Genomic DNA, 18,625 nt, shown 5'->3' with positions numbered 1-18,625 from the left:
TGGCTCTGACACCTCACAATTCATAAAAAGTTTGTTACTTTGTTTGTACATTCTGTTGTGGGGCTTGAAGTGACCAGAGGCATTGCAGAGATTTTATGTGAAAAGTTGAAATCTCTTTGTTTTCTTTTGTTAAGTTCTGATGAGATGTTTTTTCTATGTGAACAATGGAAATCATTAACTATAGGTGAACTATATGTTATAACAGCTAATTTTTTTAATATAGAATTCTAATTAATAGCATTAACAGGTTAGGCAGCTGTTACGGCAAATAATATTAAATATATTTTAAGGTAATAAGACAAATCTGTAAAACCGTACACATAGAAGATGAAAACTTTCATGTCATAAATAATTTTTGTAATTTTGTAGAATCAAAGCACAGAGTCATGTAGACCAAAAGTTCATTAGTAAACTTCAGTTTAATTTCTTCTGCATTTCTTCAAAAGGTTTTACTAGAGCATTGAGTACAGACTAATACAAGGTGTCCCAAAAAAACCGAAAACTATTGAAATCACTCATAACAATGTAATTGTTAGAGTTTGAATGCCTAAGCACTCTGTTGGGACCCAAATGTTTGCCATAAGCATTTTTATACATGCATATGACGCAGTCCAATTTGCTCGTATGCGAAAATGATATTTATTAACAATATTTAAATGTGCATCTCAATCACCATGACCTTCGACATGTCCCCTTTCTCTAGCAACACAAAGCATTTAGCATTTCACTGAGTTTCATTAAATCCCCACGGGCTAAAACTCGTGCACACGGCATTTAAATTTTAACAATGAGTGATTTCAATAGTTTTCGTTTTTTTTGGGACACCCTGTAGTAATACTGTAATACTCATATAGAATTCTTGGAATAAAGGCTTTAGGTCAGATTTAAATATTAAAATTAGTATGATTCAGAAATTTTTTGTGTAGTGTTATAAATTCATGTTAAAAGGAAAAAACAGCCTTCTTAACCTTAAAAAATACAAACTGGGCTTCTTCACCTCACTATCAGGTTGGAAACCAGGTTGCATTCTATATACAAGAAACGGATATATATTTTCAGCATACAGTCATGCATGTCTTGGGGTAATTTAAATTAGAGGGTGATTAGTAAAACCATGAAACCTAGATGTCTTTTCTGTTTTTGACCCTTTGCACAATTGCAAATAATCTGGAAAGTTTATTTGTGAGCTGCAATTGTTGCGAGTCCATCATTCAGTAATCTAATGTGAACTGTGAGTATATTTTTACAAAAATAAGCCTTAAACAAGAGTGAAAGGTCCTTAGTTTTAGGTATTAGATGCCACATACAGTCATACAAGCAAAGGCCAACTATTCAAAACCTCTTCTGTAACTAAGGTGTATGTAGATGTGAGCAGAAACTTTTCAAACCTGCCCCCCCCCCCCCTAATAGAATTCTGTTGAACATGTATTATGTATACTATTGTAGTTATGTTGACGTTGTGTTACAAATTTATTTTTAAAACAGTTAAAACACCATAGGTATTTCAGAAAGATCATTTGCATGCAGTATTCATAATCCGGTGGTCTAAAAATCCATCTAAAAAGTGTAAAAGACTTCCACATTTGGTTATATTACCGCTTAATTCCACGACTTTTGCATTCCCGATCTTTGCCTATTAATTTTCTTCTAACAATTTTAAGCCTATTTGCTCGTCGCATATTGCTTCTCTTTGAGGCAAAGGGACGACATAGCGATAGAATAGTTGAACCAAATCGCTTTTGTGTTTATTTACAAGGTCTTTAAAAGGTATTCCCCGAGAAGTTAAGATATCTTGAAGTTTTTCCAAAGGTAATATTTCTGGATGACTTAAAGCATCCGCCATATTTGTTTTGGAACGACGACGAGACTAAAGCCGAAAGGTCAGAGGTCCATCCCAAAATGGGTCCATCCAAATTTTTCATCCATAGGTCGGGTCCATTACGAGCCAGGCTTTTCTACCTACCCTGGCTTCTCCTATAAAATGCGCAGTCTGAAAGCTCATCAGCTGACATGTTGCGGTTCGTTTCGTCAGTTAGCTTTTCACAGTAAGCTCATCAATGGTAGGAACTCGGGTGCCTGCCGGAATTGGTAGCGGTTGAGGAGATATATAGCCGTTCGCGCACGTGCTTATCTCTATGCAAAAATGCATCATGCCTACTATATTTGATTCATCATAGTAGCTTAATATTTAATTCACATTTATTTCACAAAGAATCTCCAAAGAGTTCACGGTATTAACTATTTCCTCTAGCGCTATATGAGAACTATTATTACAATATTAAAGGTATTGGTATTCTCAAATTATCCATGAGGTCGCCGAAAACCACGCAAAACCCACGGGAATATACAGGTCACGTGATTGATGTTCAAGGTAATTATACAGAATTCCAGTATTGAATCATTGCAGCGTATTCGAGTTAAGACATGTGTCGGGACTGAGCGACAACGGGGCGCACGAAATAATAGGTGATGACACGCACTGCACAGAAATGGGAAGCAATATGGGTAAAATAAGGGATCTGCACAAAATTGAGTCAGTTGGTGATAGAGGGTCATAGTGTGCGAAACGGTCTGTGACTCGAGAGACGCGATATTAATTCGACATAGCTGCAACGTGAATTTTGGGTGAAGATTTAGTATAACTTTTAATTTTATTTGTTAATCAATATATTTCATAAACCCAATCGAATTTGTGTGAATTGAGACTTGTCGAGGACAAACGATACTGAACGGAGGCTAATTCTCGACACCTGGCACCTCCGACGGGATTGCGAACTCGTTGAACAACGATGGAAGAAGAAAAGGAGTACTGCTGGCAGAGACAGTTACGGAGTGGCCGTTCACCAACGGAGAAAGTACCTCCAGTTGACAAGGCAGACATCGATTGGAACGATTATCCAGCTGAAATTGGTTACGAGGGTCAGATAAATCCTGGCACAGGTAGCGTGAAACTATCACGCTATCGAACACTGCAATCTGTAAACCCGGGCTAACGAGTGCAAGCGCAAGTTGAGGAACAGAAATCGCGAGAAACAAGCATGAGCGAATTTCGATTGGAGCGACAGTGTTGAGGCGACACTCGAAGTAGCTGATTTACAGATTTCAAAGTTGAGCGATTGGTTAGCTGAAGAGAACGTACGCTAAGGCTGCAGGACTAGAGCGCAACGTGAGCGAACTAAAGTTGCATGAACAGAAACACGCATGCAAAGGGAAATGACCCCACCCAAACCGGAACTCAGGAATGCCCAAGTCGAAACGCAAGCTACCGAACTTGTGATCACGAAGTTTAATGGGTCATTTAAGACTGGCCTAGGTTTTGGGGCAATTTACCGAAGGGATTGATAAGAGTTCCGTGGCCCCCATTACCAGTTTACGTATTTGTTAGATTATTGGGTCCAAAGGTCAAAACATGCGTCGAGTCCCTGCCCTTTTCAACCAGGTTACAATAGAGCCAAAGCCATTCTCCAAGACAATTCGGCAAGGAATCGAGATTGTCAAAAGCTTATATAGGGAGATTCTCGATCTACCTCATTTCGAACAGTAACCCCGTAGATTGCCGAATTTAGTGAGACTTTGACCTATTGCGTGCGAGCCTTGCAGACCTTGAGGAAACTCGATCAGGTTAACGGAAATGTCTCGATGACATTAGATAAATTGTCAGGTATCAGGGGCGATTTAGTTAGAGACCGCATCCTGAATGGGAAACATGGGATTTCGAGAAGTTAGCTGAGGCTTGCGACAGTGGGTAAAACGCGATCCGGTAAACGGAAAGCGACCCTCCGCGCAAAGATGATTACCGTAAGAAGTTGTTCGCGCGAGCGGAAATGACCAAACTTTTGGGCTGTGTTTATTGCGGCGATCTTGGCCATAAGGCGGTTTCTGCACAAATGTCGTGATCCCAGTGACCGAAAGCTTTTAGCAGAAAGGGTTTGTGCTTTAACTGCGCTACGAATTTCACCGAGCTTCGGACTGTGCCAGCAAGACGTCTTGTGGGCATTGCAACAAGCGTCATCACTCATCCATCTGCGACAGTACAGCTGAACGCGACGAAAGGCCTGGTCAAGATCATACAAAAGAAGGGGACCAATCACCCGGGGCTAAGAAAGTGATGACAGATGGGGCAAGCGCGGAAGGGATATTTCCAGTTGTTGTTGTGAAAGTTAATGGTGTTGACTCGCGCACTTATTGATTCTGGCGCCGGCAGTTCCTATGCGTCCGCGAAACTTGTCAACGCGTTAAACATTAACCCAGCGAAATAAAGAGCCAGCGAATAGACATGTTGATGACTTCGCAAACAAAGCGAAAGAAGTTTTCGATGTAGAAGTTAGTTCCTTGGACGATTCGTGCAAAATAAACGTGAGCTGAACAAAGTTGAAAAGAGCGAGCTTCTGACAACTAGTAACCCCAATTACGACCAACTCGTGAGACGATATAAACATTTGAATTCGGTCAAAATGGACGAACGCGACACAAAGAGTGAGCTACCCATTCACCTCGTGCTGGGAAACGGCGAGTATGCTCGGATAAAAACAAGGACCAAACCCCTGGTAGGAAAGGACGGTGATCCCGTGGCGGAATTTACAAGGTTTGGTTGGATGATCATGAGTCCTGGAATCGAGTTGGACCAGAATACGATGCTACTGACCACAACATCTCAAAACGATTTCGAGCGATTGTGTCGGTTAGACGTCCTCGGTCTTGAAGATCCCACCGAGAAAGGCTCTCAAGCGATTTACGATGATTTTAAAGACGAGCTCACACGCGACAAAGAAGGCTGGTACGAGACTAGCTTACCGTGGAAATCGCATCATCCACACCTTCCGTCGAACGAAAGAGGAAGCATAAGGAGACTTAACAACCTGGTGAAACGTCTCGAGAAAAGAGGAATTTACAAAGAGTACAACGACATTATTCAAGATCAGCTCGTGAAAGGTATTGTCGAACCAGCACCTGCCACAGCAAAGGGTAAAGAGTTTTACATTCCCCACAAGCCCGTCGTAAAGGAGACCGCAGAGACGACGAAACTTCGGGTCGTTTACGACGCGTCCGCCAAAGAATCGGCATCTGATCCATCCTTGAACGAATGCTTGAACCCTGGCCCACCACTCCAGAACCACCTGTGGGATATTTTAGTTCGTCTACGTTTCCTCCCCATCGTGCTGACCGCTGACCTCGAGAAAGCCTTCCTGCAAGTCCGGATACGCGAAAACCAACGAGATTCCCTACGCTTCCATTGGAAGGCACCAGATAGTGACGACCTCACAGTCTATCGGTTTACTAGGGCGCTGTTTGGGCTGACCTGTTCTCCCTTCCTTCTTGGAGGTGTCCTGAACGAACACCTAAAGAGTTGGGAGAAAAGATATCCGGCTCTGGTGGAAAGAGTGGTACGAAAACCTGCCTGGCCAGTACACGGTCCCTCGAACTTTAGCCCCTCACAGAGAGCCAGTACAGTCAATCACCCTTCACGGATTCGGGGATGCCAGTAAGAACGGAGTTTCTGCGGTCGTCTACGCAGTCGCAGAGCAAGAGAGCGGAACAACCCAAGGTATCGTGTGTGCAAAGTCCAGACTTGCGAAGAAGAGCCTCACGATTCCCCGTTTAGAGCTTGTCGCTGGTCATATGACCGCAAACTTAGTGACGAACGTCGAGCGAGCGATCGGAATGGAGAAGGTGACCGAGATACACTGTTGGTTGGACTCGACAGTCGCATTATATTGGATCAATGGACAAGGCGAGTACCGGCAATTCGTATCCAACCGAGTGAAAAAGGTCAAAGAACTCGACCGGATCAGATGGCATCACGTCCCAACGAACGAAAATCCCGCTGACCTAGGGAGCCGCGGAGGAGATGTGGTGGGAAACGAGTTATGGAAGCACGGTCCTACGTGGCTTAACAACCAGGAGACGTGGCCACCGGAAGTTGTGCCTGTGGCGAGTTCGGATTCGAAGCAAGAGGAAAAACCGTCGACGCGAGTTTTGGTCACGATGAATCAAACGGCACACGAGGACGTGTTTGACCAACTACTAGAGCGGTATACGTTGCGGAAAACCCTTCGAATTTGTGCTTGGATTAACCGCTTCATTCAACACACCCAAAGGAAAGCGAAGTCCCTGGGACCGATAAAGACGCAGGAGATCGAAGACGCACGGTTGTGGTGGATTAAACGAGTTCAAGATGGAGCTAGGGACGCACCGGAATTCGAGAGTACGAAAATCGAGCTAAACCTCCAACCTAACCAGAACGGAATTCTAGAGTGTCGCGGGCGAATCGAAGGCGAGTATCCGGTATACTTGCCTGCAAATTCGCAGTTTTCAAAGAAACTAGTCGAACAAGCGCACATCATCACTCTTCACGGGGGAGTACCGGCGACCATGGCTGAAGTTCGTGAGCGATACTGGATACCTAGACTACGTCGCCTTGTGAAGCAGGTACGAAGCAAATGTCATGGATGTGTGCGATTCCGCGCTCGTGCGTATCACAGACCACCGCCTGGACGACTACCAGTTACGCGAACGCAAGGAGAAACCCCGTTCCAAGTGATAGGAGTCGACTTCGCTGGACCAATCAAATACAAAACAGCAGGAAAAGCGGAGAAGAAAGCGTATCTGGTACTTTACGCGTGCAGCCTCACAAGAGCAGTTCATTTGGAGCTGTTGAAATCATTGGAGGTTGTCCAATTTCTGCCTAGCCTAAAAAGATTGATCGCTCGAAGGGGGAGACCACAAATCATATACTCAGATAATGCCACTACGTTCAAGGCTGCGGCAAACTGGCTGAAAAAGGCAATTGGAAATGAGATCATAAACGGTTTCCTTACGGACAAGGAGATCCATTGGAGGTTTAACCTGAGTCGCGCACCCTGGTGGGGTGGACAGTTCGAGCGGTTGATCGGGCTCTTTAAACGATGTTTTTATAAAAGTATCGGGAACGGTAATCTAACCTTTGAAGAATTATCAGACGTGATCCTAGACATAGAAGTTGTAATGAACAATCGACCGTTAACATACGTTGAAGACGACGTAGAACAAACTGTTCTCACCCCCGCAAGAATGTTGCAGATAAATCCAGTTATCTTACCTGAAGTGGAATCTTATCACGTTGAGGACCACAGCCTTCGGAAGAGAGCGAAGTTTCTTCGTAGATGCAAGGATTTGTTGTGGAGACGGTGGTATAGAGAATACGTTCGTGGGCTAAGAGATCGACACCGACAAGATAATGGGAAAAACGCAGATCATCCCAACCGTGGTGATGCTGTTATCATCGAAGGAGAGGAGAAGAACAGAAATTTATGGAAGATGGGCGTAGTCGAAGAGCTGATTCGAGGGCGTGATGACGTAGTACGGGGAGCAAAGATCAGGACGCCAAATGGAATTCTTGAACGTGCAATACAGCAACTCTACCCGATAGAACTTTCCTGTGACTTACCACCTCCAACCACGTTAAACCCAGACACCCCTCCCTTCCAACCCCGACCGAAACGTGATGCAGCAGCAGCGGCAGCAATCCGCTTACGGGATCAAGCAGAAGAAGATGAACGGTGACACTTATCCATATTAGGACACTAATATTAGATTGCATTTAAGCTTGAATCAGTAGCACTAGCTCAGACCCTTTGTAGACATATATCACAGCACTAAGATATATGGGGGGAGTGTGTCGGGACTGAGCGACAACGGGGCGCACGAAATAATAGGTGATGACACGCACTGCACAGAAATGGGAAGCAATATGGGTAAAATAAGGGATCTGCACAAAATAGAGTCAGTTGGTGATAGAGGGTCATAGTGTGCGAAACGGTCTGTGACTCGAGAGACGCGATATTAATTCGACATAGCTGCAACGTGAATTTTGGGTGAAGATTTAGTATAACTTTTAATTTTATTTGTTAATCAATATATTTCATAAACCCAATCGAATTTGTGTGAATTGAGACTTGTCGAGGACAAACGATACTGAACGGAGGCTAATTCTCGACACATGCGTGCTAGTGTTTCAGTACTGTAAACCATATTAATTGTACACTGTTTTGGTCCTCGTGATCTAAATTATGACAAAATAAAGTTCTTATTCCTTTACACTGCCCAAGATGGGTGGGGAAAAGTGCAAAGTGATGGTACACAAGGAAAAATAGTTGCATTAAGTATTGAAGGATTCTTTCCTCGTAAGATCGCAGAAAAAGTGAGAAGTTCAAAAGGTGGTATGCAATTAACCTTGAAGAGGTTCGAAGAAACTAAATCCTACTCAAGCAAACTTTCAGCTGCTTCGGTCATGCTGGGTTTGGCAATATTGAAAGATATAATAGGATCCTAATTAAAGAAAAGTATCATCCAATTCTTCAATTCTTCAAGGACATGGAATTTCATCTGGTACAAAGATGATCGCGCGTCTAACTACATGATAATCACCCTAAGCACATGCACATTTTCTATGTGCCAGAAATCCTTTAGAAGCAAACTAGTTCTGGTAATCTCGCTTTCATGGCTTTCTACCTTAAATTCCAGATCTAAAACCTATGGAGCACTTGTAGGACCGTTTTAACCGGAAAAGGGCGAGCCACAGACCCACCAGCCAGGATGACTTTAGGCAAGTGGTCAACGAATGCTGGCAAAGTATTGAACGTGCGACATAACCGACATTAAAAAGCCTATGGAATCTATGCCAGCAAGAATAAAGGCCGTTTCAAGAGCAAAAAAGAAGGATACTAAGCATTGACATGTAACGCATGTTTGAACATTAACATACGTTAAATGAATATCATAACATCTCATAGTTGTTGTACAGCATGTATTTTTCAGTTGACTTATTTACTTTTTTTCTTGTTCACTTATCGGTATTAAAGGTTTTCTGTAGAATAATAATATATGCTGCTAAAACAATGAAATACAGTCACAGGACTCAAACTTTTGCCTCCTACTGTATATGTATATATAGACAGGACAACCTTTTCGGCAACGACTATATATAAATAGTTGTTGTATATTCTATGGAAAAATGAGTATATATATATATATATATATATATATATATATATATATATATATATATATATATATTGCATAAAAAAAACTAGACCTTTAGAAATTAATCTATTGTTATAATTTAAATGCCCCATCACTATGCCAAAACTTCTAAAAGCAAAAGTCGATGCTGACTTTCGAAAGTGAATATTATTGGAACTAAAAATCTCTTTATAAATGTTTATCTTCATCTGTAAAACCCATGACGTAATCGGCCATTTCACTTTCAGTTGGTTTGTCAGCTATTACCCAGAATTCCTCATGACCGTCCACTTTTTTACGACAAATTGGGCAAGTTTTATGCTCATCGAACCTAAAATAACGTAGTTCTTAAACTGTTTTTATTTTGCAGAATTCTTTTTTCACGATTAATTTTTCTTGAGCCTACTTAGTTACTTCACGGTTAATAGAATATACATGGTTTGGAGACCACATAAAACTACAATACTACTCGTTAACTATGTTGAGGTACATGCATTTAAGCAAAAAATTGTTCCTTACTCATCACATGTTTATTATATTTTGCACAGATAAACCAACAACAATCTTATAATTAACATATTTTTCACGTCAAGGTTGATGAGCTTAGCAAGACGAATGCCATTGGTAAATTTGGGTAAAATGCAAAAGACGCGCGACGAGAAAGGAACCATTTTTTGCATAAACCTGGACAATAACATAGTTGATGAGTTGTGTTGTACTTTTATTTAGTCTCCAAACCATGTATATTCTATTAACTGTGGTTACTTGAACAAGGTACTTTTCAGTAGGATTTTTGCTTTCATTCAAATGTCGAAACTCGATAAAACCATAAACATAACATATATTTAACTGTGATTTAACGGACGCATAGTTCTAGTCAGTTGATTTTTAGTCAATAATTCGAATATCTGCACGCTTAAGGCCCTGTTACACGGTGCAATTTTTCTTGCAACTTGCAATGCAATCTTACTTCTAAGATATGTAAATTAGTGAACAGTCTTGCAGAAAAAAAGTGCATGAAGTGTAATAAATATACATCTCTTAAAAGTAGAATTGCATTGCAAGTTGCAAGAAAAATTGCACCGTGTAACAGGGCCTTTAGGTTTAACAAAAATATGGATGATACATCAGAGAATGTATGAAGAAGAAGGGTGTTTCTTATATTAGAATCGCAGAAACTCAGGACTGTTTTTTTGAAAATTGCTTCTGCACAACTACACGGCTTTTAGCGAACGAACAAGGTTGGCTATCTTATCTGTGTTCTTCGAAAAAATAGTACATAGACACATGGAACGAGCGTATATATATACTTTCCCATTCTTACCACTGGTGTATACATTCTTTACAATAACTATGAGCACAAGCAAGAGAAACATCTGAATGTCGTTCCATACATATACAGCATTCTTCTACTGGTTCAGCTTGAACGGCATCAACACTGATACAAAAATAATAAGTATTAATAAATAATAAGTATTAATGTTTCTCAAAGACATGTTCGCATGCCATCTTCAGCATAATATGAAACAAATACTAAACTTGACGCTGCATGCATGCAGCAAACGCAATAAATTTTATAACTCTGAGTATGGTTTTGTCATAGAATTAAAACACTCAGAGTATTGCATCACATTCAAACACCATGATTCGGTATATTTGTAAATGATTCGCCACATTTGTTCAAATTCATTGAAAGTGCGATGTTGCGCGCAATATAAGCGCGGAGTTCTTTTAAAGAGCAAAAATAATGTTTTTGAAACTACAGAACTTTAGCACCTACATTGTAAACGTTTATTGAAAAAAAAATTGGGGGCCATATATAAACACGATTAAACCCTGTTTGATAGCTATTTTGAAAATTATGTCATTTGAACGGCTAATCTTCCTGTTCAAAGTTCTTCCTGAAGTTTACCTTGAGAGAATTACAGATATCGTAAGGTCTTGACTCTCCAAATTTACTTTCTATAGAAAACGATTGAAGGTTACAAAATAATTTAAAATGCATGCACGCCATTATTTCTGACCAAAAATGAGTTAGTCATATGAAATTGCTAAAAGTCTCTGGCAGCAAAGATTGCCGGTGTATCAATTCTGCATGACCGCGATTGCATTTTTATGTCTGGCGTCACAAAAAATCCAAGATGAAACCACGAAACGTACCGTTGAAAAGCTGCTCTGTTCGACAGATTCAACATTTACTGTAACGTTTCGTCAGTGCACGATACACTCTACAAAATCTCGCGAGGTCCAAACATTTTTCCGTCTCAATAGCATTTGTTGACTTCTTTATCTATACAAAATTTATTCAGAGCCATGACCGCATGTGAATACTGTACCCGTACTAAGCAGAGATCAACTATTATAAAAATTACATTATTAATAACTGATAAAAAGTACAGAGCACATTATGTTACGAAATAACTTAAATAGCTACGTATATTATAATATAATATGTATTATATATTATAACATTATATCCCACTCCTCGTAGGATAGTAAATCCGAAGATTCCGAAAATCGATACTCTTGTATTCTTGAAATTCAAGATAAAACAAGAGTGTAAAGACAAAATCAGTGATATTTCATCTTTATTCTACAAACATCATCAGACTATTAAAATTACAAGCAAGCGGTAACATATAGCTATGTAAAGTCGCTGAACATTGCACTATGCAACCATCATTTTTAGGGATGTTAATCAGAGTGTTCGAAATGCTAAGATGCGATGCAATGCAACTTGGAATAATTCAACTTTTAAGAGATGTAAATTAGTGAAGAGTCAAGAAAAGAAAGTGTAGGAAACCTTATGTCCATTTCATAGTTGCATAAAGAAATGTACTGCGTAACAGGGCCAGATAGCTAATGATTAGAACAATGACAGTCTTTACAGGCAGGCTTTGAGACCACAGTTAAGTTGTGTAATATTACATCTGATCAAAAGTGCTTCAAAGACCAGAAGTTGTATAACAAAGCCTGACAACAAAACAAAGCCTGACATACAGTACTGCCTCATTGTAAGCCATCTTTGAATTCACTTAAAATCACTTTTTGGTTTTTACCTCTCGCCAAATAGAATATCAAACAACAATTAGTTTTTGGATATGAATGTACAATATTATTGGTACCTTGCAACAGGTTACTTGAACAAATGCTTTCCATAAATAACTAGTGTCAGTTGATGATACTGTAAATAGCAACTGAAAATCATTTCCTTCACATTGTGTTAGCTCATCAAGTCTACAATGACAAAGTGCAGTTTAATGATCTTTAATCAACATACATATTAAGTAAATTAGCTTGTAGGTACACCAGGTAAGTATTTACTACTACAAATGTAATAAATACTTACTTACTTTACAGTAATAAATACTTAAGTGGTGTACCACCTACAAGCTAATTTACTTATTTGATGGCACCATGCAAATGTACAAGAATATTATTAGATACATATTATATTAAAATGGCCTTTTCATTATGTTTTAACAAGGTTTGCTAATGATGGAAATTATATGCTTATGGAACTGATAGAGGTTTGGCACATAGGTAAGAGCAAAAGATATGGATGTATCATTCATGTCTTGACGTACTTATTAATAACAGTGTCAATACGCACATGCATACCACCAATTTTGACATATCATTCAAAGAAATTTCAGCTGTATAGTTATCAGGTAATCACACATAGTCTAGGTAGAATTAGTCTTAAATTTATGTATTTCTGGCATTAATGTGTTTCTACTTACATTATATTCAATTCCTCAACAGCTTCTTAAGATGGAGTAACAAGCATAAAATGAAAACAAAATAGTTTCAGGAATGTTTTACCCACCAAAAACTACCAATGGCAATGAGACATGAATCACACATATAATAAAACAAGTTGAGAATAAAACAACTACTCATTAACCTGTGTAGCTATAAAAGTTTCAACTTACTTATTAAGCCATCATAAGTCAGACAAGTCAAATCTCGAAGAGTTACGGCATTTTCCTGAACAATTTGAAGTGTCTTGACGTATTTTTGACCCATAAGGCTTTCAAATAAACATATTTGGAATATGCTACATAAATATACTCAATTTACAGTCGAAAAGTGCTATTTCAACCCGCCATTTTATTTCGTCCCCAGGGCCTAGCTCCGATGCTGACATGACATCATAGTTGATGTCTTCTCGCTCTTCTCGCCTACTAGTGAGAGAATAATTGTTAGATTGTTTAGTAAGACTGATTCCTACGGCGCCTCAAAATGTTACTGAATGCTTTTAAATAATTAATACCATCAAACACTTACAAACCTCATGAAACAAATGCAATTAAAATTACCACAGATACCCAGTTTTTCTGTAAAATTTTAATCATGTATCTCGTTTTTTGGTTTATAAATTCCGAGTCAAAATGACTAAGAAAACGCATCCCAGACCACGAGATTCAAAAGTTATACCACTACTCCTTTAAAAAGGTTTTTAAAAATATTCCATCTTTAAATTCTAAATTTTACGAGGGGCAATTTGCCACGAGCCCCGGCAGAGGCCTTTCCTATTTTTGAACTGAACATAATATACTGATTTAGGTATTGCAATGATGCTATATTTTTATATTGCGAAAATCTTGCCCTAAAGGCTAAAAGGAAATAGCATTTTCTCTAGAGGTTTGTTTCCCCTAAAAAACTCGGTGCGAACGACACCCAAGCTTGACACAGGACTGTGTTTTTTGCTGGGCCAAAACCTTTTTCCGGCAAAAACAGTTTGTTTTGGTTTGCAACTATATGATAACAAAAAATTACAGGACTGACTAATTTTGTATGCGACAAACTGAAATATATATCATTATCGTTTTCTTAAATTTAGGCTACTTTACCATGCATGCATAGACCATAATTGTATACTTTTCTGTACAGATAAAAAGATTTCAGTTTCCACCTTTTAACTTACCATGTTTTAAATAAGAGACACAGTCATCTCAGCTAGTATATTGTAAACTTTATTAAAATCGGACCTCTCACATTGTGCATTTCTATACCGCCTATACGTCATTACATATTAACTTTAAATGAAATTTTATATACTAGCTGATTGTTGTCAAACCCAACGTTATTAGGTTTGCATCAATCGTTTTTATAATACTGTGTCTGTGCAGTACTGGATATTTCTTAATTATACATACTTGTTCAATTACCGGTACTTTTCCGATGTCGATGGCGTTCTGTTTAACGCCGTGTTCAAAAGCCTGGTGTTTGCTAAATCATTTACAATATTTGATTTTGCTGTCAAACCAAACTAAAAGTAAACGCGAACTCAAAACTAATTGTTGGTCACCCGTCACCTGCATTGTAAAGATCATGACGTGTTGTAATCGAATTCGCAGTTCTGTAAAAAGGTTGAATTTTATAATGTGGTTTTCTTTAGTAGCTAGAACAATGAGAAAATATAAAGTGACAAGTTAACCAAGCTAACTACACTTGTTGTATCTAAGCCTATCGTGTTCACATACGAGCAAAGTCATTACTGACAATATTCCGTGAGATTATTTTAAGCACAGTAATATTTTAGCAGTGAATTCTGTGACTGTGCGTAAACTAAATATCATTAAATGGCATATTGTACATGCAATAAACTAAAATGCGTGTAAAAACGTGCTGTGTACATGGATCTATGTTCGCGATCGGATAATTAAACTATATATTCCGACAACATATGCACGGGACTGAGATAAGTGCCCAAGATGTCACCCATCATGATCTAGCTTTTAATTATTGCTTCTATCAAAATGAGCTACCTAAAACTACAACTGATAATAGTTTATCTGTTGAGAATAAATAATAGATTATTTAAGCCATTATGTCGTTTTACATGGACAGATGTATCATACTATATAAAGCCAAGTATTTAAAGTTCTTTATTCGCGCCATGCTTGTAGACATGCATGCAAGCATACATATTTGTGTATATATACTTCGTGCTTTAAATAGAACTGTAGGAGAGTGTATACTACTTGCTAAATATGCAATCCCTCTTTTAATTGGGTTATTACAACAAGACTTCATCACAAGACTAAATCACATACAGCTTGGATTTTCAAGCAGTTTCATAAACGTTGGATATTGTTTAGCACCAGCGATAAATTCAGCTTCGTTTATATTTCCGTCCTTGTTGGCGTCAAGTAAAGAGAATATTTTATGTGCCATTCGTTCAGGAGTACTTTCATCTCTTGCTAACTTTACTTTCGTTCTTCCAGCGACTTTAAAGACAGCACGTACAATTTCCAACATTTCTTCTCTGTTTATTGTCCCACTGCTGTCTATGTCATACATAGAGAATGCCCATTTTAACTTCTCTTCCTGGGAACCACGAGATATAATTGACAAACTGCACAAAAACTCGCGAAAATCTATAGTTCCGTCGTTGTTTTTATCGAATGTTCGAAAACAATGTCTGGCAAATTTCTTGGCGTCCCCTTCAGGAAAATAACTGCAATACAACTCCTCAAATTTGCTACGCGACATTTTACCGCTTGGACAATCCTTCTTAAATATATCATGCCATTTCTGAATTTCCTCATCGGAAAACTGTGTCTTTGATCGGAGTCTTTCAAGATGTTCATCTGATAAGGTGCTATGTTTCTTTCCCATAGTTTGTGATTAGTTAGGAAATAAGAGGATGAAATACTTTCTTCTACACTGTAATTACTGCCAAGTTTTGTAGCAATACCCCAACATCTGCTTTTAACTGTTGCTACGCCACACGGAGCTGACCAAAAATTTGCATTTTAATATTATACTTGGGTCATATTTTCCAAAACAATTCCCTGACTAGCTTATAGAAAACCAATGAAAATACAAAAAGCTTCACTTTGTGCATTATATTTTGTACCGCCCAAAATTGTGAATTATTAATAACATCAATTTAAACTTCATTTGAATTGCGAACTAAACGTCAGATGTTCAGTTAAGAAGAATTATTCTTGATGACATGCAAATTTTGCAAGCCTTTTTATGTTTAGAAGAAATATTATCTTTTTAAATGTTCTTTGGAACCAGCTGTTTCTAAGCGTTCCAAGAGTGCTAACTATATTTCTAATTTCTTGATATTTGTTACTTGTGGGCAATCGGTACCTATAACTCATACAGCGTTGTGTAATCTCCCCTATCTTACCCAGCAACATGACGCTTGTTAACAACTAGGAATATAGCGTGAGTCTTCACAACACGATATCTGAGAGTAATTTATTAATCATTATGGCAAAACTTATGATCTACCCACACTTGACGAAACAAAGAAAGTGTGGAAATTGAGTACTGCCATTATACCCCGTATTTTCAAGACGCATGCATCATAAGCTGTCGGTCGGCTGAGTATACCAATGGTCGGCCGCGCGACATTCTACCGTAAATAAAATGACTCGGAATAGAATAACGCAAAGGCTTTAACCAAACAAAAGCTTCATTACTTATACATGAGTGACTGAAGCATAGCTAAAACTTGCAGTTATTAAAACAATTTCATTTTCCGAATGAGCGTTAATTATTTTGTACACATACATGCAGTTTTCTCGTAATTTGTGAAGCCCTGAGTTTGTAACATGTTTGTAAGTCGCTGGCGTTCAGCGGAGTAAAAATGAAGCAAGAATTGGTGTACACAAGTGAAAACTAAAAGAAAACCACGAAAATTTTCTTTTATCACAATCTATGATATTAAATTGACCCATGATCTCCCGCATGGTGAAAAATATGTAAGAGTACACGCCTTAATACATATGATAAATATAAGACTGCATATCTAAATTTCACAGAATATTACCGGAGACAATTCTCACATGGTATCGACTGTTTCAATCTTGAATATCTTTCCGCAGATATGGATCTATATCTAAACTCCATTAATATGAGACGTTGAGTCGCGGTTCTTCATGAACTTTTGTGTGGGTCCTTCACATGATAACAAAAATTATTCAGGATGTTCAGCTTTCGTGAATAGCTGCTAAAAACTGACACACTGCATGGTTTAAGTGTTAACTCAATGCTGTTGTATATATGCTGTACTCACTATATATGAATGAGTATTTGGCAAGACCAGGGAGACGTATTGCTAAAAACTTTCATTCTTTAACACGTTATTAAATATTAGAGAAAAATATTAGAAAGAATGTTCTTCAGCAAAACAGATGAAGATGATTTAGGGCAGATGATTGATCTCCAGATAAAACCTGCTACGGTATTTTTGGTTTTCATCAAATCATTAGTGACATTTATACGCACAATCGCATTATATTTATGCAAGAGACATACTAGCTGAACTCATTGCACTGAGTCAAAAACCGTATTTATATAGTTTAACAATAATTCGCTTTATATACTGTATTCTGCATGCCTGTTAATTTTAATGTATTACCTTTTTTTTTATTTTCAGACTTTCTTTTTTTAAGAGGTCGTTTGTTTCAGGGATATCTTAATTTCAGATAAATTATATTCGTGTTCATTCAAATGCAAAATGAATATAATTATCCACCTACATATTGTAAAAGATCCCGGAATATTTGAAAGTACAATATAGTCAGTATGCATATAGCCATTATAGGGTAAGAAATTTGTCTCATGTATGTACAGCATTGCCAATTAATGCACTGCCACTGGAGTAACACAGCTTTTTATTTTTTTTACTTAAGAGTTCCAGACTTTCTGATATTAAGTCAGTCGTTTCAAATACCCAGCGTGGTACTTTTTAAAGATGAATAAAAAATCTCAATATATTATTTGGTTAACTTTGCAGCATGGGCAAAATTAAATATTAATCGAAATTGGATTAACTCTACGTCGGCTTGTTTCATGTTTATCACAAGAGTTAATGAGATGGGAAAAAGATGGCTAACTGCAGTTGTTTTCGTGAAGCAAGGTTACGAAATGTGGGTATATGTGTAGATTTAAATGAGATAAAGCGGAGTTGATTGCATTACAAATCAAGAAATGTGCCAAAGTTGACGTCTGGTAAGATTTGTTTATATGTCATATGACTGAGATCTGCAAGTAAACTAGAACGATTACTTTGACATCATCTTAAAAAACAAATCAAAAGGCAAATCTCATGTTATATAGGTCACCTAGATCAGTAACAAGGGAGGAATTTCGTTTTAAACCAATCAGCAAATTTGTTTTCCTTTTTCAGTAGACAAAGCTTGGATTTTTAAACAATCAGTCATCTAAAATTGTAAAAATGTACCTTTTTACCAAAAGCCGGTTAGTGACAATTTATGCCTTCCGATTGCATTACTAAAAAGCAAAACAAAGTTGCTGATTAGTCCAAAACAGAATTCCTCCACGTTCATAACTTCATATAATCCCAAGGCATTGTAAAATTTACTCACGTGTTTTACAGATTGACTATGTACAATTTAAAAAAATACTATTTTGACAATACATATTTTATATTATATATATTTTCAAACCTCGTCTAAGTCGTCTAAGCTATTGTTTAACCCTTTTTCTCAGTACTTTGACTAATGTAAATTTATTTCACCCGCTTTTGAACATTTTAATGTGGTGATAGCGAGTTCAAAAAGATCGTCATTCAGCACGGACACAACATGCATGCAGTTTTCTTGATAGTAATAAAGTGTATACTATACAATTCAGG

General features: G+C 38.0%; 1 protein-coding gene and 2 long non-coding RNA genes across 4 annotated transcripts; all 3 read right to left on the bottom strand.

Annotated features, from left to right (window-relative positions):
• Nucleotides 1-123: 123 nt before the first annotated feature.
• On the bottom strand, nt 124-1,609 carry LOC114542074. Its single transcript, XR_003689473.1, has 3 exons — nt 1,597-1,609; nt 969-1,028; nt 124-153 (listed from the first exon to the last, which is right to left on the bottom strand). It is a non-coding gene; the product is annotated as an uncharacterized LOC114542074 (long non-coding RNA).
• Nucleotides 1,610-9,058: 7,449 nt separating this feature from the next.
• LOC114542060 lies at nt 9,059-11,191 on the bottom strand. Its single transcript, XR_003689469.1, has 4 exons — nt 11,161-11,191; nt 10,913-10,962; nt 10,325-10,438; nt 9,059-9,331 (listed from the first exon to the last, which is right to left on the bottom strand). It is a non-coding gene; the product is annotated as an uncharacterized LOC114542060 (long non-coding RNA).
• Nucleotides 11,192-11,201: 10 nt separating this feature from the next.
• On the bottom strand, nt 11,202-18,135 carry LOC114542059 (neurocalcin homolog). 2 transcript variants are annotated; one of them, XM_028561808.1, is made up of 4 exons: nt 14,163-18,135; nt 12,936-13,187; nt 12,126-12,184; nt 11,202-11,290 (listed from the first exon to the last, which is right to left on the bottom strand). In XM_028561808.1, exon 1 carries the CDS (start codon nt 15,625-15,627, stop codon nt 15,055-15,057), a length of 573 nt encoding a protein of 190 aa, XP_028417609.1. In that variant the 5' UTR covers nt 15,628-18,135; the 3' UTR covers nt 11,202-11,290; nt 12,126-12,184; nt 12,936-13,187; nt 14,163-15,054. The 2 variants fall into 2 exon arrangements, with proteins under 2 accessions (XP_028417609.1, XP_028417608.1); XM_028561807.1 differs by lacking the exon at nt 11,202-11,290 and adding an exon at nt 12,744-12,768 and having other exon boundaries at nt 12,126-12,237.
• Nucleotides 18,136-18,625: the final 490 nt, after the last annotated feature.

This window comes from Dendronephthya gigantea, unplaced genomic scaffold (assembly GCF_004324835.1).
Source record: "Dendronephthya gigantea isolate DGI-Jeju-01 unplaced genomic scaffold, DenGig_1.0 000332F, whole genome shotgun sequence".
NCBI classification, from domain to species: domain Eukaryota; kingdom Metazoa; phylum Cnidaria; class Anthozoa; order Malacalcyonacea; family Nephtheidae; genus Dendronephthya; species Dendronephthya gigantea.
The sequence above is the reverse complement of the archived record's forward strand: the minus strand, read 5'-3'. Positions and strand labels throughout refer to the sequence as shown.